Source organism: Heterocephalus glaber, unplaced genomic scaffold, assembly GCF_053883595.1.
Source record: "Heterocephalus glaber isolate CG9 unplaced genomic scaffold, H.glaber_assembly_v1.0 deba00000676, whole genome shotgun sequence".
NCBI classification, from domain to species: Eukaryota; Metazoa; Chordata; class Mammalia; order Rodentia; family Bathyergidae; genus Heterocephalus; species Heterocephalus glaber.
The window spans coordinates 8524342-8550229 of NW_028258156.1; the positions used below are offsets into that span (position 1 = coordinate 8524342).

General features: G+C 43.6%; 2 protein-coding genes and 1 pseudogene across 13 annotated transcripts in view; 1 reads left to right on the forward strand and 2 right to left on the reverse strand.

The window, feature by feature from the left end:
* Positions 1 to 20469, forward strand: part of Cdca7l (cell division cycle associated 7 like) — a 177297-nt gene extending 156828 nt beyond the window's left edge. For 2 of the 4 annotated variants that reach the window (XM_087206434.1, XM_004839570.4), the window contains exons 2-10: positions 4067 to 4207; positions 9970 to 10107; positions 13551 to 13913; positions 15277 to 15348; positions 15448 to 15618; positions 16273 to 16398; positions 17204 to 17353; positions 18366 to 18502; positions 19094 to 20469. In XM_087206434.1, coding sequence (XP_087062560.1) covers positions 4145 to 4207; positions 9970 to 10107; positions 13551 to 13913; positions 15277 to 15348; positions 15448 to 15618; positions 16273 to 16398; positions 17204 to 17353; positions 18366 to 18502; positions 19094 to 19124 — 1251 coding nt within the window. In that variant the 5' untranslated portion in view covers positions 4067 to 4144 and the 3' untranslated portion in view covers positions 19125 to 20469. The remainder of the gene's footprint in view (positions 1 to 4066; positions 4208 to 9969; positions 10108 to 13550; positions 13914 to 15276; positions 15349 to 15447; positions 15619 to 16272; positions 16399 to 17203; positions 17354 to 18365; positions 18503 to 19093) is intronic. The other 2 variants (XM_004839571.4, XM_004839572.4) reach the window with 2 other exon arrangements.
* LOC106008928 (ubiquitin-conjugating enzyme E2 E3 pseudogene) lies at positions 2149 to 3773 on the reverse strand (annotated as a pseudogene).
* The window catches only part of Dnah11 (dynein axonemal heavy chain 11), a 327476-nt gene continuing 320768 nt past the window's right edge, over positions 19181 to 25888 (reverse strand). For all 9 annotated transcript variants that reach the window (XM_087206427.1, XM_087206426.1, XM_087206425.1 and 6 more), the window contains 5 exons: positions 25293 to 25475; positions 25098 to 25213; positions 21656 to 21768; positions 21146 to 21286; positions 19181 to 20383 (listed from right to left, as the gene is read on the reverse strand). In XM_087206427.1, the coding sequence (XP_087062553.1) occupies positions 20136 to 20383; positions 21146 to 21286; positions 21656 to 21768; positions 25098 to 25213; positions 25293 to 25475 (801 nt within the window). In that variant the 3' untranslated portion in view covers positions 19181 to 20135. The remainder of the gene's footprint in view (positions 20384 to 21145; positions 21287 to 21655; positions 21769 to 25097; positions 25214 to 25292; positions 25476 to 25888) is intronic.

Consider the following 25888-nt stretch of genomic DNA (forward strand, 5'->3'; position numbering starts at 1 on the left):
GTAAATAGGGAGGGCTGGAGGGGTTGAAGGGAGGGCTGGGCAAGGGTGAAAAATAAGAACCAAGAGAGACTATGTAAAGGTGCAAATTTCCAATGATGAATGTCTTTATATTGTATACCTAAAATGTACCAATGATTAGAATGAATAATCGATAATGTAAAATAGGAAGAAAAGGTCCAAAGGGGTAGGGTTAGTGGGAGGGGCAGGGGAAAGGAAAGAAGGGGAAGGAAGAATGATGAGAAATGGAAAAAATGGAAATAAAGTCTTTGTAAATAGGGAAGGGTGGAGGGGGTGAAGGGAGGGCTAGGAATGGGGAAAAAATAAGAACCAAGATGCATTATGTAAAGGTACAATTCCCAATGAGAAATGTAATTGTGTTGTATACTTACAATGTACCAATAAAAGAATTTAATACAAAAAAATATATATACTCTGATGAAATGGGAAGTACCTGGAAAGGTCTTGTGCATCCTCCAGGATAACGCTTGGTTACCTGAAGAAAAGAGATCTAGTATCTAGTGGGACTGTGTGGTAAGGACGTTTGTTGGCAGTATGTCGGTAGAAGAAGTTTGACACAACTTTGAGTGTATTGTAGAGAGAGCACATTGATAAGAATATTAGAAATATTGAGAGTTGGGGTTTTCATTGTGGGGGAAGGGTGATACCAGTATGGGATTGAGGGACACGAGGAATTGCAATGTTAGATTTGAATTCAAGGTGTCATTATGAATTTGTGTTTTAAGATAGTTAAAATATTCTTGCTCTGTTCATTCAAAAACTCTAGAATGTCTTACTCTGTAGAAGAAAAATAAACCCAGTTTCTCCTCCTATATGCTCATTTCATAGTACCAATCTTTTCTGTGGATAGATTTCTCCTCACTAGCAAGCCAGCAAGCCAGTCTGCAGTGAAACCCAGCTGGGTATCCTCTAATTTAATTCGCTTTTGACTATTAACCTGGAGGAAGTAGCATCAGACCCTGCAGATTGAGTTTCCACTTCATGTGCCAAAGTCTGGGCCTCTGGAACTTCTGGCCAGAGGACTGAATGCCAGTTGGGCTTCCCACACTACCTCTGTGGGTTTGATTACTCTGCTAGACCTGCTGACAGAACTCAGGAAAATACATACTTAGGTTTACTGGTTTATTATAAAGGAAATTTAACAGGTACACAAGCATAGGGTGAAGGCTACAAGTGTCTCCAGGGCAGATGCTTCAATCCCCATGGGGTGAGCTACCTCCTGCATGCAGGTAAATCTTGTGCACCTTCCTGGTTCAGCTCTTGTGGAAGCCTCCTGGTTAAGCTCTCCAGAGCTGTCTGATGAACCCCATCCTTCGTTACATGATTTGGGTAGGTATGCAGATGAAGCAAATTAGCCATGGCAGGTAATTGCTTGGGGTCAACATGTTATGTTCATTATACTACTTGGTCTACTTCTGAAATATGTTTGAAAGTTTTTGGAATTAATTTTAAAAACACTACTAATTAATAATGGTATAACATCATATTTTGTGCCTCCATATGCAGTGCATTGAAAAATGTTTCACTTGCATAGAATTCGTGCCAAAAACATTTAACCCAAATGTAACCTTGAGAAAAGAATTAGGTAAGCTCTGAATGCATGACATTTTATAAGGCATTTGTGCTAGATTATCCAAAAATTTTGATCAGTTGTAAAAAGCAACACAAAATGGTGTCGTAAAGGGTCAAATGCAATGCACGAGCCTTGCTTGAGTGGGCCTTCTTGGCCCCTGAAAAGTCGTTAAAGACATTTTGGGGTCAGTGCCATGATTAACATAATTATAGTAAATGATATTAGTGAATTAATGTTAATTACTTTAGGTATGATTGTGGTTTTATCATTCTGTAGAAGAATGTCCTTGTCTTGGGGAGATGTATGCTGAAGTATTTTAAGACACAGTGTGTGCACAAATAACATTAAATGGTATGTAGGTATACACACATTAGGTTGGCTGATACTACATTATGGAAATAGTCCTATTAAAAAATGTCTACCACAGTGGTGGCGAACCTATGGGGACTGTTTATATGATTTAAAGCTCTGAAAGGTTCGACATCACTAGTCAGTGGTTCAGCCTAATGTTTGTTGAAAGGGAGAGAAAAAGCAAATAATGGATATAAATGGTGCGTCTTAATGAAGAATGTACAGGTGTTTTTTATTTTTTTATTTTTTTTTAACATTTCTGTGTGTTTGAACTTTTTAAAATAGTTGGGAGAAAAAATGAATTCCCAGGAAATATTATTTGTTAGATTGTGTGTTGATAACATTCTCTCTGGGAATAATTGCCCCCAATGGCATTTAAATTCTTTTGGAATTAATTCTACAGCTACTTAAATTGATCTCCTGTATAGAAAAGAGGGAATATTATTAGTTTCATTGTATGAACTTTTATATCTCTGAGTCAACATATGACAACAGAAAGAGAATATAGGTTGAGGTATTTTTCCCCTTCAGGAGCATGTTTATTGTGTTCGAGATGATACATCAGTGCTCTCTGAGCTACAAAGGGTAAAAGGAAATCCTGTCATTACAAACTAACAAAAGTAAAGGATTGTCACAATAGCTTAAACCATATACTCAGAAATAGATCTGAGTTTAATACAGATGACATAAGCATCATTATCTACTGCTACTTTTATAACTTCATACTGATAATGAATTAGGCTACAATGTACTATAATATTTGGTAGACTGTAGGACCAGAATCCTTAGTAAATCAGGAAATATATTTTGATATCCCAAAGAAGCAAGACTTCCAAGTAGGCCTTTTGAACATAACTAATGTATAGCTGTGAAGTTCTACTCTTGATAGCATTTAAGTTTTGGGGGAGTCTCCTAGTCTCCAAAGGATAAAAGCAGAGAGTAGGATCAGTATAACATAGGCACAGAAGTCTATTGTAAAGGCTGTAAAGATTTGCTGCACAGTGGGAAGATGCCTCCTGCCCCCTCACACTGCATACATATCCTGTGAAGCGTGCTGCATGTCTGTTGATCCACTGTTTGGCTCTCCTGTCATGTTCTGCTCTGTTGGTCAAATACTGAATGGCTGTGCTTCTATCTAGAGGATCCACAGGGTTGCAGTCTGTCAAAAGGGAACAAATAGACAGCAAAACCTTTGAAATAGTCAAAGCAGGACTCCACTTGTCTTTAAGTATATCCAGACCAGATGACTCCTGACTGTTGACATTGCAGTGATAGATAGTAACCTCTGGTGGCTTAAATGGATAATCCGATGAAAATGTGATACCCAGAAAAAACACACCACCATCATATACAGAACCTGGTGGCCTAAGTTTAGTTGCTTTCCATTCATAAATGTTACCTCCTTTAGGCCCCACCTACAGTTAGGAAGATCAAGGGTTATTTTGGCTAGTTCCTTCTGTATTCTTTTATCACTAGTGAATAACTTAGCAGAGGTTTTGCTAGAGAATTTAGTGGTTTTCTTCTGCTGGGTGGCAGGTGTTCTTTCTTCTTGCTCTTCAGGCTCTGGAGCAGCTGGGTCTTACTGGTCCGCATCTGAACTGCCACTGCTAGTGCTGGGGCCGTCATCATCGGGCCTTTGCCTATCACTGGACATCTTGATGAACTTACCTCTCGGAAAACTAGGCTGCCTGCCCAGCCCATTTGTGCCCTGCCAGGTTGAGATTATTTAAGAAAAGAGGAGCTTAACATTTGAGGGAATCTTTTTTTAAATATGAATGATACTGAAGAGAAATAACATCATTGGTTTCTCAGAAACTGATGCTTATTTTGTTTCTTCCCTCCCACCCTTTGACTCTCCCTGTCAAGAAATCAAAGATGGTTTCTGTTTAGGCATGGTCTCAACACTCTGTGTAAGATAGGGCTTGTGTCTAGAGTTGGAAGACATCTTCTCTGTTCTGTTTTTTACCCTGAGGTCATAGCTGAAGCCATTTTTGTTCAGGGTTATTGGGGCCTTCTGTTGACCATGGCAACGTGGTAGTTACCAGGTGATTCCTGCTTTCCTCCAGGAATCTTGGTAAGTGATTGCAACAGTCCCAGTTTTATCTTTTTTTGAATCTGAAACAGATCCCTAAAGAAGTGGCTGACATCTTTAACGCCCCCAGTGATGATGAAGAGTTCGTCGGTTTCCGAGATGATGTTCCCATGGAAACCCTGTCCTCCGAGGAAAGCTGCAATAGTTTTGATTCCCTGGAGTTGAGAAAACAGGTACAGATGTTTCCTTCTAAGGCAGGTGTGTTCCTCTGGAAGCCTGCTTCTTGATGTGGGTGTTCTTTGATTTCAGCGTGGTCCAAGATCAGTGATGCCAGTTAGTTACTGAACATTGTATTTTAGAAGCATTGTGCCTTCATGTTTTAAGGAACTGGCAAGAGGATTCTGTTCATGTTTGCTGTTTTAATCCTGCCCATTAAAATATTTCTTTTCAGTAAAAGGACCTCACATGATCAAATCCATTTCCTTGGCTGTCACCTGGGGTGAGGCTGTAGGCAGAGTCCTCCCACGCAGCTGGCAGGGGAGGGCTGGCCCGCTTCGCAGACCCGCACCGCATGGTGCAGTGAGGCGCACGCGAAATGTGCAGTTACTGTGAGACAGTTGCCTCGCTGTGGTCCTGTAGTGAGAGTCTATCGGTACTCACTCTCGGAACTGCTGGGGAGAGCATTAGTCTTTCTTTAATTACTTTGATCAGTAGCAAACACAAGTTACAGTTCTCTGAGAGTTAGATTCCTGGAGGTTTATATTGTGCCTTAGCAGTGAAGTGGCCAATCAAAATATCTAGCCTTCAGTGGCATTTTCTTCTGAGTTTATTGTAACACTTAAAACTCCTCATTCTCCCTCTACCACAGCTTCTCCTCAAAGACTGTAAACTAACCCCCCTCGCTTCAGCTGAGCAGACCCAAGAAGGGAAGCAGGAGAGCCCACTTCATCACTCTGATCACTGTGTGTGTTCTGGCCTCTGGGTGCTGTGCTTTCTGGGGTTTGCCAGCTTCCCCAGTCTCTGGGCCTCATTTTGTTTGATGTCTCCACAGCATTCCACAGAATCATTCCATTCACGCCTCTGGTTCTCCCTTTCTGTTAGACCTTGTGCTGTTTGCTGTCAACTCTTTTCCTGTCCTTAAATGTGGGTATTTCCTAACATTTTGTGCTCAGACCTTTTTACCATGAGTGACCTCATTGACATCAACTATAGTGCTTTTAGCTGCTGCCATGTGTTTTATGTGTAGCTTAGCTTCTCTGTCCAGCCCCAGAGATATTTCTGACTTCCAGTTGGACTGGCCTAGGTTCTTCAAGGGACAGCTGAAGCTCACCATGTTTCTCTCCCCTGCTTGTCTGTCTGGCTTTCCCATTTGCCCATTATTTTTAATCTCCATCTGTTATTATTGATTCCTCCTCTGCTTGCTCCTCTTCCTACTCCTTTCTCATCTCCTTCACACCACTCCAGGAAAAGAGGAAGTGTGCGTGCCTTCCCTTCTCTTCCTTTAGCTGTCCCCAGCCCCTTCACCCTTACCCTTTCTGCCGGGCTCTCTCAGGAACTACTCTGGTCACTGCCCCTCCAGTTGCTCTGCTCAGGGTCAGGCACTGAGGGAGGGGAGGGAGTTTGCAGCCTGTCAGATCCCCTTGAGGACCATGGCGAGCAGTGTAAAGGGCCCAGCGCAGAGCCTGGCACGTGCTGGGCATTGAGAAGCAGAGCCGCTGCTTTTGCTGCCATGACAACTGCTTTCCCAGTCAGGCCTGTCCGCCCACCTCCACACCCTGACCCCAGCAGGCTGTGGACAGCCATGATAGTGTGGCGTGTGCTTTTCATGCAGACACTGCACTTCTCTATGGACCTCGCTGGGTGGGTGGAGGTGCTGTCACTGTCCCATTTCACAGGAGATGGAACCAAAGCTCAGGTAGGGGAAAGACTTGCTGAAGGCCTCACATCTGGGAAGTGCCCCGAGATGTCACCACTTTGCAGCCTGTTACCTTCCCGGGTCCCTTCCCTCCCTGCTGTGCTTCTGAGCCCGGAACTGGGTTGATTCCCTCACCATGCGTGGTTCTGCCCTTTCTGTCCCCTGGTCCACAGTTGGTCCTGCCTGTGTGCTCCGTACCGTTTCTCTAGACTCGTCCTGGTTCAGGTCCAGTTCAGAGACTGCTGCTTCCAGACTTCCTTCCCTCCTTGCAACCCTGACTCTCACCGTGGTTTCTTCTGGACTTGTCGGGTTCCCCTACTAGATTACAGCTCCTTATAGCAGGAGCTCATCCTTGATGGGTGCTTTCTCGCCTCCTGGGCTCTGGCTTTTTGTCCTCATGTTGACCCTTTCCTCTTGTTTCAAGCACCCAGCACCCTTACTCCTCCACAGAAATGAGCACCTGTGGGTGTTGGGCACAGTTGAAACGGGTGCCATCAAACTGGTTCGGCAGGCCGTGGCTCTCCAGTCTGTTTCCATGTCACATGGGCTTCAAAACAACATACCACTGTGGCCCTTCCTCTTCTGACCTGTTATTTGCGTATGGTTGTGGTCCCAGTAGCTGTTGGTGACTGGGGCCCACCACATAGGACCCTGTATTGATTTTTTTTTTCTGGTATTGAACTTGGGACCTTGTGCTTGTGAGGCAGGCGCAGTGCCACTGAGCCCAATCCCAGCCCAACCTGTATTGATTTTGAAGGATCATGAACACATTCTGTTTTTCATTTTTATTTTAATGTAATACAAGTAGATATTAATAAGGAAAGTATAAAAGCAGTTCTATGAAAAAATAATTTTTCCTAAGAATGGAGAATAACAATGGTAAATACAGTGTGTATCATGATCTTAAAAGAATATATTTTATGCTAATATAAAAGAATATATTATATGCTAATCTTAGCTCTCAACTCATTTCCTAATAATGCTACACCTTTTTTGGGGGCATAAAACATTTTAATTATTAACAAAGTATCTCACACTCTGTATAATTTTGAACAATTTCTTCCTACTTTACAGTATCTATTATGTATTTTGGTCCTTATTTACACTTTCAGTTTCTCACATCAGAGAGTCAATGCAATATTTACATATATGTGCTCAATTTATTTCAGTTGAGAGTATGGTTTCAAGGTGCATCCATGTTTTTTGGGGGGTTTTTTGGTACCGGGGATCGAACTCAGGTCCTTGTGCCTGTGAGGCAGGCGGCGGAACGGCTGAGCTAAATCCCTGGCCCAAGGTGCATCTGTTTACCTAGAAATGTCTCAAGTGTATCCTTCTTTATGGCTGAATAGTACTCCATTATATTAAGAAAACCCACATCTTTTTTATCCATTCATTAGTTGATGGGCACTTGGGGTGTTGCCAAGATTTAGCTATTGTAAATTGTGCTGGTATAAACATGAGTGTGCATATATTGCTTTGGTGTGATGCTTTTAATTCTTTTGGGAAGATACCCAGAAGGGAGAATAGCTGGGTCAAATGGGACCTCTAATCCCAGTTTTTTGAGGAGTCTCCGCACTGATCTCCACAGTGGCTGCACCAGTCTGCACTCCGACCAAAAGGTAGAGAAGGATTCTTTTTTCCCCACAGCCCCGCCAGCATTTATTATTGGTTGATAGCCATTCTTTCTGGAATGAGATGGAATCTCAGTGGTGTTTTAATTTGCATCTCTCAAATGATCAGTGATGTTGAACATTTTTTCATGTATTTATTTGTTGTTTGTACTTCTTTATCTGAGAAGTATGTATTCATCTCTGATGCCCATTTTTGGATTGGGTCTGTAAATTTGGGGGGGGGCTCTCATTTTTTCCAGTTCTTCATATGTGTTAATGAACACATTCTGGAGAGCAACTAGCTGTTGAAGGTTGTACCCAAGAATGCAGCGAGAATCTGAGTACCTATCAGTTCTGTACAGACGTATGTGAAAAACAGGTTTTATACCCTTTGGAGTAAGGAAAATCAAAGCCTAAGCCTCAGGTTAGGATTGTAGCTAAGTTTTTTTTTCCATCAGGACTGGTCATTTCAGGACCAGTGATTTCTCCCAGGCTGTCCACTGCCCTATGAGGTCAGTACAAAGGATAGAAAAGCCCAGAAGGATTAGAAAGTTGGACTTACTCTTCTGAGGCTTGTCCTTTTTAGGCTGTGGGCAGGAGATTTGGCTATGTCATGAAATGCAAACAGACCCATTGTCCTAGAACAGCCTGCAGGGGCAGAGCCAGATGTCCCTGGACCCAGGTGCATGGTGGCCTTATCAGCAGCCACCAGCTCTGTTCCCCAGGTCTTCCTCTGTGATCAGCACTGGGCTTCCACTTGTCAACCCCGCGTACTGCGATCCATTTTAACCAGCTGAGAAAGGCTGCATGCTCTTGAGCGCATAGTGTATGTAGCTGACTCTAGTCTCCCTTGAACACAATATGAATTTCACTTTAAAAAAAGCTTCCCTTTTTCTGTATTTTTTTTCCAAGCAGCTGCACCACTGCTATCAACAAAGGAACAAAGTAATTTAGCTCTGAGCAGACTCACTCCAATTACCCATAATAATTCATAGGAGACATTTTTAAGCTTAAAGCTTGCTAGATGTAGGCATTTCTTTCTCTATCCCTGTTTTTCCACTCATCTATTATATCTTTTTCCCCCCGAGATACCTGAGCTTGCACAAGTATATAATTAAAGTCAGGGGAAGGCAAGGGGGAGCTAGGGAGGGTCATGGGGGTCACTGCTCTATCAGGGTGAGAGGGTGAGTGGAATCTGGGGACAGAAACTCAGCCCTGATGGAGTGTTGGGGCTCACAGCAGGCTGCCCATGGGGGTCTCCCTTTGGCTCTGTAGTTCTTTCTCTCTCCTTTCAGACATGCAGTTAAAAGAGCTGGGTTTCCTTCTTTCTACCATAGTATAATAAAAGAAGGGAAAAGTCATTATTGGGAAATATCTTTCCTTTTTTTTTTTCTTTTTTTGCAGTACTGGGGACTGAACCCAGGCCCTTTGCACTGAGCTCTATCCCTAGCCCTTTTTAATTTCTTTTATTTTGAGGCAAGGGTCTTGCAAATTTGCCCAGGTGGGATTCACACTTGCCATCTTCCTGCCTCAGCCTCCCAGAGTACTGGAATTACAGCATTATCCTGCACACTCCGGTCGTGACTTTTAAGATGAGTCATGTAATGTCTGCTCACCTGTGGTGGAACTGTGGTCATTGACCTCTTGCCTTCTGTAAGACAGGTGCTCTGGGGACGAGAGGGTGGCAGCTGTGCATCACCATCTGGCCATGGAGCGAGTCCAAGTCTGTCTTGCAGTGCTGAGGGTGTGAGGGTCCCCAGCTCTGAAGGGGAGGCAGACTCAGCCATGGGGAGCAGACTCGGGTTCTGGGTGCTGTTAGGGAGCAAGCCTGTGTGTGAAAGGAAGTCAGGTTCTTGTCTCAGGTCCTTTTTCCTTTTTTGTGTTGGTTCCATGTGAAAGCAGACATTTCTGGTTGCCAGCTTTGCAGGCGCAGGAGAAGGTGAATTCCTGCAGCACCTGTCAGTCATGCCTAAAGTGACTAAGGCGACAATCATTTTGGTACTTTTGAAATTGTCCAGTGTGTAGGTCTTTTTGTGGCCTTCACACTGAGGTACATCCCCAGCCCTTTTAAATTTTTTTTTTGAGACAGCGTCTCATTAAGTTCTCCAGGTGGGACTTGAACTTTGATCCTCCTGCTTCAGCCTCCCTAGTGCTGAGATTATGGGTGCATGCCACCTCTGCCTCATTTGTCAGTCTTAATTTCTCTGTTTTAAGAAAATGTGTATGTCTTTATTGTGGTAAAATGGTTGTAATACAAACATTTTCATATTAACCATTTTACGTGTACAGTTCAGTGGCATTAAGTTATTTGCCATGTTGTTTAATGTCACTACCATCTGTCTCCAGAACCTTTCATCATCTGCAACAGAAACTTGTACCCATTGAATGGTGATTCTCCATTCTCCCCTTCCCCCATTCCCCAGTAATTGCTACTTCCTGTCTGTATGATATATGTGCATTTTTAATTTAGCAGGGTGTGCATTTCCATTCTAAATACTTCACGGATGAGCTGAGAAGAATTTTTATAGAGGACACTGACTCAGAGGCTGAAGATTTTGAAGGATTTACACAGAGTGAGCTGAACATAAAGAGTAACCCAGAAGTAATGGTAATAATCATCAACATGAAGGATTGTGGGCTGTAATATTTTTAGTTCTACTATTTCTGAATTGTAGTTTTACTCCTAAGAAGTTGCATGAAGCCAGGAGTGGTAGCCATGCCTATAATCCCGGGACTCTGGAAGGCTGAGGCAGGAGAATTGCAAGTTTGAGCCCAGCCTGGATATCTCAGTGCCTGGGTATCTCAGTGACTTAAGGAGACCCTGTCTTAAAAATACAAAGTGAAAAAGGGCTGGAGAATGAAAAATTGTGCTTTATTTTATAAGCCAATTAACATATGTAAAATTGCTACATTAAGGCTAATCCCTGGTCTGCTGGTCCATTCCTCTCATAGAGAAAAATCTTTTTGCCTTTTAAAGCCTTGTGCCCTGGGGAACGTGTCCCAGGTGTCACCCTTCACTGTCCTTATGGAAGAGTTTATGTCGGGGTTTCTTGAGCCTTTTTTATCTTTTCATTCTGTCTTGGGATGACCAGGTCATCCAAGCCCTTTCCTGGTTTGTGTGAAGTAATATTCTCAGGTTTGAGTTTTGGTAAAAATGTCGCTGTAGTGCAGACTTGGAGTTGCCCTTTGGGTCTTGATTTGGATGCTGACGGGGCTTTAATGTTAACGGTGGCCCAGGCTCTCCTGGATCCTGGGCAGATCTGCTCTCAGCCCTTCTCCTTAAGAGGCCAGGTGGTGCAAGGACCCTAGTTCCGTCCCCAGTACAAAAAAAAAGGGAGGGGGCCGGGTGGTCAGCCTTCTTTTCCTCTCTTATATTGAGGCCAGTTTTCTGCTCACTGGCATTTGAATTGTAGATAACCATAAAGTACAGTTTGTGTGTGTGTAAATGTATAAATGTTTTTAGAATAATTTTAGATTTACAGAATTACAAAGATAGTATGGTCAATCCCTGCATGCTTGACCTGATTTCCCCTCGCATATCTGACAGATTTGTCAGTTAACTAAGAAAGAAATTCTAGTGTATTACTGTTAATTAAATTCTAGACTTTTGAGAGTTCACTAGTTTTTCTATTCATGTCTTCTTTCTGTCCTAGTTTCCAATCTAAAATGCTGCCTTGGGGCCTGGGATTTAGCTCAGTGGTTTCGCCGCCTGCTGTGCAAGCGCAAGGACCCGAGTTCAATCCCCGGTACCAAAAAATAAATAAATAAAAATAAATAAAATAAAATACCCCCTTGCATTTAGCCTTCCTATTTTTTTTGAATTTCAGCTAGCTTGTAGCTTATGCATAAAGACATAAAAATTGCAGGATTTGTTTTGGGTGCAAAAAAATTTGTGTTAATTTTTCAAGAAATAAATACATTGATTCCTTCATTGGTGTCGGGGTGAGGATGGTTGGAGCTATCCACAGTCAGCAGCTCCTAGGGAATGGCTTTGGGCGTAGAACCTGTGGCAGTAAATGGCTGTGACTGCCAGGCTTTGCCCCCTTCCTTCCATAGTGAGGCTTTGGAAGGAAAGCCCTAATGCCAGGCTGTCTTGGTGGCCTTTTTCCCCCATGAATAGCAACATAGAGCTGGGCCAGCCTGGAGGCCCCAGCTCTATGGCTTTGCTCTTCTCCTTTTGGTGTCGGTCTCTCTCTCTCTGTCTCTCTGTCTCTGTCTCTCTCTCTCTGTCTCTGTCTCCCTCTTTCTCTCTCTCTGTCTCCCTCTTTCTCTCTCTCTCTCTCTTTCTGGTTCTAGCCAGCATATCTCCAGTTCCTTGTCAGCAAGACTTAAGATTCTTTCAAACTCTAATGGGTATCATCTCTTAGGCACTTACTGATCTTCTGTCCTTTATCTAAGTGAGGGACAGTGAATTACCCAAAAGTCTTTCTCCCCACTCAGGGTCTGCTCATCTAAGGTATGTGCTGCCTGCTCTGTGACATAGTGGGTAGCTCAGTGCAGGTCCACCTGCAGATTTTTTTTTGGCACTGGGGATCGAACTCAGGACCTTGCACTTTCGAGGCAGGTGCGGCACCACTTAGCTAAATTCCTGACCCTCGCCTGCAGATATTTATTTCACAATTCATTCAGAAAATGAACATTGTTGCCTTGAAGCCCATCTCCCTTCTTACAGTGGGGATGTTGCCATGGCCTTGGTTTCTGGTGGTCCCTGGCCAGATGGGAAATGGTCACAGCTGAAGTGCTGGCCTTATACTCTTCCTGGGGTTCACCTTGGGACCAGCATTGATGGTTTGCTCTTTTTTTTACCTCATCAGTCCTTTGGAATGAGCACTTCCATGTCCTTTGTTCAGAGAGGCAGGGTAGATGATAAGTAAGAGAGAAAAATAGAGCAAATGTGAAGTTCTCCCTGGCAGCATCCCCTAAAATTGGATTCCTTTGCAGGCCTCCTGCTACCCCCATTTTGAATTTTGAAGCTTCTAATGTGAAAAGTTAGGGTACGAACCAGTCTCATCTCTCCATTTGGCATGGTGTGGATTGGGGCCCAGGGTTGCAGTCATCTGTATTTTTCCTTCCTCTCATTTCTGCCATGAGTCCTGCTAGAATTTTTAGGGAGTCACTGAAGAGGAGGTACTGTTACAGACTGGGTTCCTGGTCTATCTTATTGCTGTTGTACCTATGGTGGCCTGTTTTTAGGACTCCCTGACAGCAGTTCCCGGGCTGACTTTTCCCCCTTCTTGGAAAGAAAGGATGCTTAGATGTCCTTGAACTTGAATAAACCTCTTTATACTGTCGCTGAGTCGCTGAGTCCCACTCACATCTCAGGTGTTATCCCACTGTTGCCTGGATAATGTCACCCTGTTACCTGTCCTGAGTTCTCACTTGAAAACCCAAGTGAAGTTTTAATGCTGGAGAGATTTGTACCATGTGGTGATTGGAAGTTTGGAGTGAGATTAGGGTGAGAATTTCTTGTGCTGTTTGACTTGATTTCACCCTGTGGTTCTGAAGGTTACACAAAAAGGGGACCGCCCTTGGTCCCTCTCCTTCATCTAGGACCCATGGTGCTCTGCGGATGGCGGGTCCCCACTAACCCCAGTGGCAGGCTTTCTTTCATGAGTCCTGTTCTGGCTGTTGGTTGGAACTGGTGGGCATTCTCCACCCCCCCCATTTTTATCTAAAGCTCACTATGCTGTCATGCATACCCTTTTCTTTGATTCTTCCTCACTTGACCTAGCTCCCAGGTGTGCCATCTTGGTTGTTCACCGTGGAGGAGCCCCACTGTTGGTGATGGCTCACAGCCGACTCCCTCCTCGATGGGATGCAGTGTGTCAGTGGTGTGGTGGGTGCACAGTTCATTTAGTTGATTGCCTGTGCTTTGTTCTCATTCGTCAAAAGATTTAATTTCATGTGTATTTAACTGAAGAGCTCAGGAAGCCAGTAATAGAAGCGTTTCACTGCTTCTCTTAAGTAATATCAGAGTACTTTGAAATGAATGGGTCTGGGGAGAGGAGTAAATCCATTACAGATACTGTCTTTGTTCTTGTATTTCATTAGCTTGTGGAGTCAGATTTGAGCGACAATGGCAAAGCATCTCTGGCGAGTGAGGAAGAGGATGATGATGAAGAAAAGGGTGCACCCAGGAGAGGCAGACCTAGAAGCAGCAGCATTGGCCTTCGAGTAGCCTTTCAGTTCCCCTCCAAGAAATTGGCAAAGAAGTCAGATAAAAATGGTTCTTCTGAGTTGTTTTCTAGCTCATACTTACAGGACAGTAAAAAAATGATTGGAAGAAAGAAAAGCTGCAGGCCGGCGATGGAAGGGGAAGATTCTGACTCTGAGGATGACTCCAGAGATGAGAGCCAGGAGGGCTCGGATGCTGTGCTGAAGAGGACCATGAACATCAAGGAGAACAAGGCCATGGTGAGGTTCCCAGGCAGTGCCAGGGTCAGCTGGGGTCTGATGGCAGTTACTGGGGTTCAGGGGCAATGGCCTCTATAGGTGCTGCCGCTTTGGCTTCTGTAGGGAAAGTGGGCTCTGGGGATTGTGTGTCCTTTTTCTTTTCCAGAACCTAAAGCATTATTATACAGTCAGCTGTGGTTTGGAACTAGAAAGAAGCTCCCAGGACTGTTAACAGTCCCTACAAAGGGGCAGTTGCTAATGCCACTTAGTGTTTATCAGGTTCAGTTCTAAATCAGTAGTGGTATTGAGGATGAGAAGGGCTGAACAACTGGACTGTCCCCCAGCAGAAAGCAGCAGTGAGGGAATGGGCTGTCGCTGAGTCCAATAAGAGTTGCCATGGACAGGGCAGGCAGGCGGCTTTTGCCTAGAAACTGCTGTTTCATGGAGACGTCATCTGAAGGAATGGGAAAGGTCTAGGAATCAAGCGACTTAATTCATTGTTAAGCTCATTTGTCAGAACAATTGATGGAACAAAGTGAGTTTTTCTTATGTGTATTTGGTTTTTCCATATATGGTCAGTAGCTTCATTTGATCATTTTTGAGAATCATTGCTTGCTTCATAATTTTGCATTGACAGAGTTTTTAAAATTCTGAGTTCCTCTCTTTGTGGTATATTTTTCTTTCATGTTTTCCTTTAAAAAGCATAATACTGATGCTATGTGTGCAATCATGTGTCTGACAAGAAAATGGAAAACTTAACTTTTAGGATAATTTTCATCTAAGAAACATTTGTGTTTAGCCAAGGGAAAATTTTAGCACTTTCTCTTCTCAGTAAGGACTATGTTCTGTGTGACTTTTTTAAGTGGTACCCATGTATTTGTATACATAAAACTAAAACTAATCCAGATTAAATTCCCTGATTGGCATATTAGTACCTGTCGTTTGATATTAAATGAAGCGTTCATTTGGGAATATCTTCAGAAATTATTTTTATTGGTGAGAAATTAACTTAGGAATCAGATTTTGAAACTCTAACGATTAAAATCATCTAGTTGAGCTTTTTGATTTTTGGACATGATTAATCGTAAGATTTGGGTGTGTAAAATTTGTCCTGGGTTACACTGCTAATTAGCCAGAAACTGACCCTGGAGCTTGAGGCCTGGACATTGCAGGACTGTGGTCATCATGTCATGTTGTCCCTAGATAAGGAGTGGGCACAGAATTAACTCAGATGAATGATGGCGTCAGCTTCTCAGCTCTTGAGATAAATTCTTCATGAGTGAGCCTGAACTACTTAAGTAGCAAAATCCAAGGCCCGTGAGAGAAATTGGGTGACCTAGACTTGGCAGCATTGACTTACTCTTTCTTTCATTCTGAACCTTAGCTTGCTCAATTATTGGCGGAATTGAATTCAATGCCAGATTTCTTCCCAGTTCGAACCCCGACCTCAGCTTCTGTAAGTGGGACTCTTCATAATCATTCAAACATTGGTATTTCCTAATCAGTTGCCAAATGGCTTTTATCCAGTTGGATCTGCCTGTGCTCTTGGTTTCAGAAGAAGAAAACAGTGCGACGGGCCTTCTCAGAAGGACAGATCCCAAGGCGCATGAACCCAACCCGAAGTGCGCGGCCCCCAGAGAAGTTTGCTCTAGAAAACTTCACTGTTTCTGCCGCAAAATTTGCAGAAGAGTTATACAGTTTTAGAAGAAGGAAGACAATTAGTGGGGTATTTTCTAATGCATGAATTAGTGTTGGTTTAACCTAGTGGTCCCCAGACTGAGTGCATCAGGTCACCCCAGGGCTGGTTACAGATGCAGTTTGACTCAGGGGGCCCAGCTCAGAAACTTGCATTTCCACCAAGTTCCCAGGTGATGCTGATTCCCCTGGGACCACATTTTGAGAACCCGGGTCCGAGAGAGTTCTGTATCCAAACTGAGCTGAGAAGCAGCTCACTGGTAATTCCTAATGAGCTGGATTCTGCTTGATCGCTGGTGGAGACAAAAACGCCTGTGAACAGCTCCAGGCAGCACCATGGTTTGCACGTGGGACATTCAGGGATTGCTCTTGGCTTTTCTGTTTCAGGATGGAGAAACTGGGAACTTTTCCATATGTGGGGTTGGCTGTACCAGTGTGGTTCACTTCCCTGTTTCCACAGTTTTCAGGAGAGAACCCAAAAGCCCAAGCTTCTCATTATTGCTATATCCCTGTGCCAAGGGAGCTTGGCCTGGAGCAGGAGCGCAGTAAATAATTGCAGATGACAGTTTCCAGGGAGATGGAACAGATGTTAACATTAGTGGTGCTAGAGCTCAAGAAAGCTTAAGATTTTTATTTTTAAATGGCTCCATGTATCTTATTCCAGGTTCTACTGTTCATTTTGCAGGGGAAATGCAAGGGGTATAGACAGCGTCGTCGTGTATCTTCATTTCGGCCAGTGGAGGATATCACTGAAGAGGACCTGGAAAATGTTGCCATAACTGTTCGAGATAAAATCTATGATAAAGTTCTGGTAAATGATTTATTATTAATAATTTGTGTAATTGGGATTCTTACTGAGTATTGAAAGCATATCAGGGCTTAGATCCTGTCCTGTCTCCCCGAGGACTTAGAAGCAGGCTTTAAATTGTAGGGTCAAGGGTGAGCTAGACCTGGGAAAGGGAAGATGGATTAGTGCAGTGAGCCTCTTCAGGAGAGGCCCCGAGGCATGCAGATAATCCGGGGAGAAGCAGGCTGTCGTTTAGAACAGCATATTTTTATCATTACATTTTCATTACTTACATAGTATAATGTCTTAAATATTGAAAAACACAGTGTGTTAGGGATAATACAGCCATAGAAAACAAGTTTGACGGTATCTTTGGTAGGAAATGGGTTAAATGTTCTAAATAGTGATTTAAAGGTCAGCTTTGTGTTGGTCTGTGTCACTTTTTGATAAGTGATGGGAGACTGTCTCAAGGTGGCATTAAAATGTTTTTTAATTGAAATGCGAACATTTTAAAACCAGAAGATTTTACACTGAAGGTACCCAGGTCTGTAGTCCGAGGCTAGGGCTGATTGACACTGGGGCTCATCACATGTAGTCCCCTGTTGCTTCCTGGCGGCTCTGCCGTGCCGGCCCCCACCTTTCTTCTGGGCTTTCTGATTGCCTCCAGTGTGCTTTTCTGGCCCCTGAACTGAAGTGCTTACACGTGGCAGAGGCTGCTGTGGTTTGTCCTGGGGAAAAGACCCTACTTGGTTCTGGGTGGGAGGCAGTGCTTTGTGCACGTGGCCTCACCGCACAGGTCCCCAGGTTCACTGCGCATCCCTCTCCCCAGGGTAACACGTGCCATCAGTGTCGGCAGAAGACCATCGACACCAAGACCGTGTGTCGGAACCAGAGCTGCGGCGGGGTGCGAGGACAGTTCTGTGGGCCATGCCTGCGCAATCGCTACGGCGAGGATGTGAGATCGGCGTTGCTGGACCCGGTAGGAGCAGTGTTGGCATTGTTAGAAAATGTACGGGTGAAGGAAGCAAGCTCAAAGTGGGGACCTGCAAGGGCTCTGGGCTTTGTAGAGCCCTCACCACTTTCCCCCCTTCGCCATCTTATGGCAAGGGGAAATGAAAAATAGCATTTCCTTCTGGAAAGGTAACAAGCTGGCAGACAGGATCGGAGAAGTGTACGTTGAGCTAAACTTCTCTACAGTTGTCTGGTTTTGTGCAAGTTAATCCTGTGACTTTCCTCCAGCAAAGAGACCTGTCATTTTCTTGGCCCAGGCCAGGGTGGGCATATCACGGTATTGAGTGCTTTCTGTGTGTCGGACACCACTAAGTGGGTCTCACGTGTGCCAAAGCGGTTAGTTTTACCTTCATTTGTAATGAATACCTTCTGCCTTAAGAAGTAGGTATGTAACCTGTTTATGCTTCAGTTCCCTCTGGAAATGAGATGGCAGTACCACAGTTACGGTATATGACCTTGGACCCAAGCAGCCTTGCTTTCTGGGGTCTGTGCTCTTAACCTTTGCCCTTTATTGTGTGACTGCTTCTTCACCAGTAATAGGAGTACATATACTATCCCCAGCTTACACTGAACCTGAAGGGTAAGTGATTGAAGACATCGGGAGAGTTGAGATTCACACCTTGTGTTCCTAAAGCCAAGGCCAACTTTGTGGGTGTGACCTGGGCATTTACACAAGAGTCCTGCAATTGGCTTAATGCTCAGGAAAGCCTCCCTAAGTTTGGAAGAGGAGCGTCCACTAATCACACGGAGCTGGTCTTGTCTAAAACAGCCATTGTTTCTCAGTGACATGGAATATGAAGCCCTGAGGGGAGGTCCCCCTGAGAAGGAAGGTGACGCACTGGATAATTCCTCTCCTATGGAGGGGGTGCTGTGTGGTGAAGACTGGAGAAGAGGCCCAGCTGAGCCAGGCTGGATCAGAGACTGTTGTCTTGCCAGAGCCTTTAGATAATGGGGGAAATTTCTGTCACTGCCTCTTTTAGGATTGGATGTGTCCTCCCTGCCGTGGGATCTGCAACTGCAGCTACTGTCGGAAGCGTGATGGCCGCTGTGCCACGGGGATCCTCATCCATCTCGCCAAGTTTTATGGCTATGATAATGTTAAGGAGTATCTGGAGAGGTAAGTCTCCAGCGATTTAAAGGTTCAGGTGCCATCCCTTGTGGAAGAGCCTCTGCCTCATTACATGGCTGATGATGAAAACACCTCCAGTGCCACCCATTCTGTGTCCATCGGCATTGAATGGTACTTTTCCCTATTGGGAAATGGCCTCTGAACCAAGACTTCCCCATGGTGTAAAAGAGAAAATGAAGGAATAGACAGGGCTGGCTGGGGGCAAACTGGGAAGACTGAAGAGGCAGCCGTAACCACACTGAGCAGTGAGATCTCAGACTGCACGGGGATGAGGACACAGAAAGGTGGGCCGTGAGTGTCATTTCTGTAAGGAGCTCTGAAGTGTGGTTTTGTAGTTTGGGAGTGAAGAGTCACACTTGGGCCACATAGTATCCAGGATTTTTTTTTTTTGTGTGGTACTGGGGATCGAACTCGACCTTGTGCTTGCAAGGCAGGCACAGTGCCACTGAGCTGAATCCCGACCCTAGGAGACAGGACTTTGAGAGTCAGGAGATAGCAGCTAGTACGGAGGGGTGTTTGGGGGGTTCTTTTCCTCCATCTGATTAACTGCTCATCAAATACTTCTCATCTTTTTCTCAGCTTACAGAAGCAGCTGGTAAAAGACAATTGAGAGAAAAAAGAACAAGCCAACTCAGAATACTCCAAGACATGCATACCATTTGTGCCTAAGATTTGTTAAACTTGTATTTTTATACAGAAATTCTTTGTAGAGTTGTTTCTGAATACTATTTTTAAAAATTGTTTATATGCTTGAAAGATTTTTCAGGAAAATAGTAAAGCAGAGAAATCTATATCCATGTATACACAGATTTGTATTGTTCTAAGTAGTTGCTTAGTATGATTCGGAAGCACAGTTTAAATGGGTGGAGTTAAAGTTCAGGTAAGTTACGGTAATAATGCCAGTAAAAATGGCAGAGGGGGCAGTTTGGGAAGTAAAAGGTAAATTACACAAGGTCAAAGGCAAGAGCTGCTTACACAAGTCTTCTCATTTAGTTTGTTGTATTGTGAGTGAGTGGCTCAAACCATGTAGTTTATCCTGCTCTGGGTCATTCATACTGAAGAATGTGTCCCTAAATTACAAAGTGCAGTTAACCACATGAGAGTTATTAGGAAAACTAAACAAAAGTGGACTGTCATGTTACAGACCCTGGAGGCCTTGGAGGGCCTAGCTTTTCCTTTATGACTTGCCTGGAGCCTGCTGCTTCTAGTTTTGAAAGAATTTAAGGGCTAAGTTTTACTATCCATAAGAACTAAAATTCCCGTTCCTTCAAGCTGCATGGTTTTTGAGATTTAGTAGAATCTTGGTGAAAATGTGAGAGACAGTATATTTTGTGTTGAGAGAATGGGTATCAGGGAGGAACCCTGGAGAGCTAAATCAGTGAACATAGTTCCTGAACAGATTTCTAGTATTATTTTCTATATTTGCTTCTTTCTGTCCCATTCTCCACTGTTTAAGGGTACTGTTTGCACATGTAAGTTACTAAAAAATTACGTAAGCTGCAATGTTTTATGCCCTTCAGTAGAATAAATTAATAGGAACCAGTGTAGTGACACAATAGGGAATGCTCACTGTTGTTCCGGCATAGGCTAGAGCAACCTAAGTCCCAGTATGAAGGCCTCCTTATGCTTCTAGCAACAGAGCCACGCCTGCCAGCACCCACTTAGCTGTCTTCTCTTTGCTTTTCAGCCTGAAGGTCCAGATGTAGGTGGAGCCCCTCATTTTGTTTTTGTACACAGGGCACTCATAGGTCTGTCTGGTTTCTTGTCTGTCCATGGGTATGGCTTTGGCAAAGATGACCGGCATCGTGGATGTCAGCTCTTTGAGGCGGGCTTGGACAATGGTTCCAGACTGGATGTCCCATCTGGCTCCTATGACACAAACAGTAGTTGCCAACTGTGTGGTTTGTTGGTACTGATATTCTCACTGAGGCAATAAACATTCTGATTTTACCACATCTTTTCTTGTCAGTGGCATCCTGACCTTGCTGGGCCATGACTGAGATTTGAGAGAGGTTAATTTAGCTATCCTAGACATATATTACTGTTCCATGTATAATGGTTAAATAGTTTATATAACGATTCAGACACATAAAAGCAAATTTCTCACTCCATAAGAAATCTCCAGTTCAGTACATTCTCTCACCACCATGCTACTTTCTTAGAACAAGTTCTGATCATTCAAATACTATTTATCTGAATTGTGGCACATCATGACAAGGACTAGATGTCCTGTAGGATAGTGCACAGCCAAATAAATTTGGAAAATATTGGGTCTTACTCTCTTAAGAGATGCAAAAGGGCATCTTAAAGGTTGGAAAAGTCTGGCAGTGAAAATTAGAGCAAATTTACTGACAGCTTTGTATTGAAAAGGAAAATGATGTAAATAGTGTCTTGCGTTGTCCTGGGGCATTAATACCAAAACTATGTGTGAAGTTTTAAATAGTCATCACCTCAGATTGGCTCACACTGAATGCATACTTTGGCCCTTACATTGCTGGAAGGAAAGAAGGGAAATGAGAAGTATCCGCTAGCATGAAGCTATTGTATGAGTGAGTAGATCCTGAGAAACAAGGACAAATGCCAACTTGGACCTGGAGAGAAAGGCTCCCAGGCACTCTCTAGGTGGCTCACCTTCCATGCTGAGCCCGTGGAGGTATGCACCCTCCCTCGGGGGGTGGCTGTAATCTTCCTTCACTTTCTTGGTAACATCCACAGTCAGGCACATTCTGTCCAGGGGCCACTCATTTTTTCGAGCCATGGATTGCATGATTGCTTTAGGAGGAGAAGGAACAGGAATTAGGAATTGAGTAAGATAAAAAAATAAAGCTGTATATAAATAGGGCTTGAAGGAGCCACCAGTAATGCCATGGGATGTTTGAAACTCCTGGGTATTCTGCTTGTGGCTGCTGTAAGGCAAACTGAGGCCACTTAGTTTATAACCTGTTTGTGTATCAGATTTTATTGAAAAGTGATTTGTTTCTGTTTCACCTGTGCTTGCTTCTGCGCCGTCCTGGGGACCCTTCCCCCCTGCTGTTTGCCACCATCGCTCTTGCAGCAGGCTAGGGAGAATCATCAGCAAAGCAAGGTAGGACTTTGGGGTCCGGAGGGCATGCATCCAGGCTGCCCTTCTTCCACCCTTACCAGTTAAGAAGGACTGAGGGTTGAAGAAGCCAGAAAGCCACACAACAGCTGGAAGGACAAGGTCTTGGGTCCAAGTGTCCAGTTCTCGGCAGCGCAAGAGGAGGTCATTAAACCTGGTTAGTCGAAGGTAGGAAAAAAAATAAAAGTGCTTTTTAGTAAAATGGATGTCTTCCAACATAAGTCTGAAGAAAGGGACCAGGGGTGGGGGTTGCACAAGTATACCACAGACAGCAGTGGAAACCTCACCTAGTGATTTGCAGGGCGCTCTCCCTCTTAAAGAGACTGGATACTTACAACTGACCAGGAAAACAGGAATGGGGAAAGTTCTGCATTTATTCACCCGTTTTATTTAGAGCCTCCCATGTAGTGAGTGTATACAGAAGTACATTCATACTGGGCTGAGAAGAACCACCCAGAAGTGCAGGAGTGGTGGATCACAGCAGAGCACACTCGTGTCTGATGACAGGAGAGAGGGCTGTGATGCTCCTGCCAAGACACAGTTGCCAGGGAAGGTGCCAGGTGGAGAGACTAATGGGTGACAATATTCTGCGTATGGTAATAGTTAACCTGGAAGGGGAAGGTAAAGGTGACAAAAAGGATCTTGTCCACAGAGTTGTACAGGGTGGGCAGTGCTCCTAGTTGTAAGGAACTTGGCTCACAAGGCTAAGGAAATATGAGCTTTGATAAAATTTGGAAACCCCAGAAGCCTTGAAATGGAGGTTCAAGGGCTGCTGAAAAGGGGTAGAGGGTGGGGCACCGAGCAGAGGCTCACAGGAGCCAGCAAAGTAGCCGTCAGCACAAGGTGAGGCCTAGCACTGGCATTCCCTGGGAACTTGTTTGGGTCCCAGTTGTAGAGGAAATAGGTTGGATGAGGACTCACCCTGACATCCCACAGCAGGGATGTCTGCCCAAGATGTTCAGCTGGCTGCAGGCTGTGAAGAAAGAAAGACTGAATGGTCCCATTCAGATTCCTGCTAGCTTAGAACATGGGCCTGCCTTATTCCCTGCCTTACATTAAATTCTTATAACTGGCTTGATATAAAACTATACTTGAAGATAATAAAAAGGAATAGGGCTCTATACAAAGACAAAAGGAATGAACAGGAAAAGCAATGGCAGAAAAAGATTCCTAGGTTAAATTGTCTTAATGTAGGGCTGGGATTTTAGCCCAGTGATGCCACTGCCTGCCTCACAAGTGCAAGGTCCTGAGTTTGATCCTCGGTTCCCCCCCCACCCGCCACCCAAAGTCTTACTGTAGAGAAAGGGCAGTCAGACAATTTGTAACAGTTTAAAAAATGACTGCTTATATAAACAGGATTATGCCTTAGGAAGGGATCATCAAAGAAAAAGTGGGGTGATCAAGTTGGAAGTGCCCGGGAAAGAAGGAAAACCATGTTACAGAAAAGTAAAGCAGCAAACAAATATCTAACAGTTTCTAAAACATGTTTCCTTATATTATAAATTTCAGTATAATACATGATATTTCTAGAAAATTTAGAATAATCAGTACTAACAAACACCTTAATTATATGGACTATAAACATGTTAATTCTTTGGGTGGAAGGAAGAAAACATGAAGCTATTTAAAGAGGGCAGAAATTGTACTATCCTCAGACATCTCTAAAGCAGGATTGGATAGAACAGTGATGCCTACCAAGTCCCCAAACTGTATGTGAAAAAAATTACAACCAGCCTATCTTTCAGATATAGATATAACAAACTATAGCATAAAATCCTACCAGCAAATCCAACAAATAGGAAGGTTTATAACTCAGAAAATAAGAGGAATATTGGAAAAAAAGACAATGACAGACAATTCTAGGGAAGCTACTACCTCTTTGGAGACATAATGAAAATCACCTGGATCTGACTAAATCAACCAAAATAGAGCAGAGCCATGTACAGTTAAAATAGAATTTGGTGGATAAAGATAATGAAGAGCACGGAGGGAAAGGCAATACTCAAGAGACCTAAGGGCTAAGAAACTTAAAACAATGGAAGCTGCGAATGGATCTCATCTTTATAACAGCACAAAGTCTACACCCAAATACAGTAGTGAACTTGTAGAACCTGAGGGGTACAGGAAACTTGTGAAGGAATGACAAATATATGTAACCAGTGCTAGGAAACAATGGAATTTAAGACATGGAAGCTCAGAAAAAAGAGTCACGGTGTCCTAGAGTTTCTCAGAGAAGTCACCAGAAAGCACTGAAGCCCATTCAGGCAGAACAGATGTGACCCCCTCACTCTGTGCTTTATACTGTGGTAAAAAGAAAAGAGCCCAGAACAAGACGGGAAAGTAATGCTGAGCAGAGAAGTGGATATATTATTAAAGCCAAAATAGTTATCAACTATAAACAAAAATGTGTAAAATAACTCTAGCAGTTCAGCAGGAAGCTGTATGTTCTACAGGAAAAAAAAATGTTTACATTGTGTTAGAAAAATTTGATGTTACGGTATAAAGGCCTCCACCAAAGTAATAGGAATGACACAGGGCCAAACCAAATAAAGGAAACTAAAATCAACGAGTCAGGAAAAAAAAAAAAGGAAAAAACCCTATGAAAAACAAAAGTACAAAATGGTGGGAAAAAAGCCCAAATGTAATCATAAAACAAATAGGAATCCATGATTTCTTGATGTGCATAGCATGAGGGGTCAGTTGAGAGGCTCTGCTCACTTCCCTGCTATGGTTATTCTCTGCCATCCATGGGAGTCACACAGTGTCCTGGTCCTGTTTTCTTGTCCTTCCTGTCCCCCACAGCCAACACTTGGGTACCTGGGGATAGTTCTAACGTCATCATTTGGGATTCTAAGGGGACTTTTCACTTTAAGGCTCAGTAGTGTTCTGATTTATGGAAGAATGGTTCAGGAAGTAGGGATAAAGAGCTTCAGCACCAACAAGCCAGGGATAAAGAAGGTCTTGTGACTGAATTTTCTAACAAGGCCATGGAGCAGTGGGGAATAACACAAGGCTTCAGCAGTCTGAATTTCTGCCCCTGGCTGTGTGACCCATGTCTGCAGTAATTCTCCCACAGAAAGGGAATAGTTTTCTGTACATCATATTAACGTCCAGAAATCATCGGAGCAGGCGGTTATACTCCTGAGGTTGGAAAATAAAGGATATAAATGACAGGAGGGCAAACTTGAGTTGCCTTCCATGGCCATTCAGATCTTGCAACTTGAAATTTTATTGCTATATTTTTTTCAGATGAAAAATTGAGACGGATCAGGTATTTTGTCCAGGAACAAAGACCTAGCAAGTGAATTTGAATTTTTGTCTGGGCCTGGCTTTGACAACATATCAAAGAGAAATGAGAAACTGGTGATGGAGTTTGCCTGGTTATGGGTCAGTCACAGGTTCTGGGATTCTTACAAGGTGTGACTGAGAATGTTAACCCAGCACTGACACTAATGGCCTTGGCAGCGAGAAGAGGTAGCTTACCACTGGGCAAGGCCGTAAGTAGATGGGTAAGCCAGTTTGCTCCAGGTATGTGGAACTCTGTCATAGCTCAGTGCAGACTGCTGGGCTTCCACATCAGGAGACAATGTCAGCTCCCCCTTGTGTGGAGAGAAAAAGACCACACAGTGAAAATCTTCCAATATGGTCAAGCCCATTCTAGTCCCACTATAAACTTACCTTTAATCCAAGGTCTAATTGTTCAAGTGATGCACGAATTTCCTGAATGAGAATATTCATCCTCTCACATTCTTGGAAACAAACAAGAACATATGGGCTTCTATTTGAGGTCTTTTGCATTATCTCTGCCATGTTGAACTCTTCTGGAAGTTTCTCCAAAATGTCATCCAAGACATTCTTAACCTTAAATCATTAACACATACACAAAGATTTATCTCCTGTTCAGTTCTGTTCATGGTGATAGACATTTTACTTTCTGAAGTCTCAGAGTCCATCATCCAACTTCCAAAGGTCTGTGAATTCATTTTTTAAAAAAGTTTACATTTTTGGTGGTACTGGGGATTGAGCCCAGGGAATGATAAACTATATCCCCAGCCTTATTTTTTAATTTTATGATAAGGTCTTGATAAATTGTCTAGGCTTGCCTCAAACTTAACAATCCTGCTTCAGCCTCCTGGGAAGCTGGGATTACATGTGTGCACCACCACATCCAGCTATGAATGCATTTTATTTTTTTTATCTTTTATTTTGGTACCAGGGATCGAACCTGAGTCCTTGAGCTTGCGCAGCAGGTGGCAAAACCACTGAGTTAAATA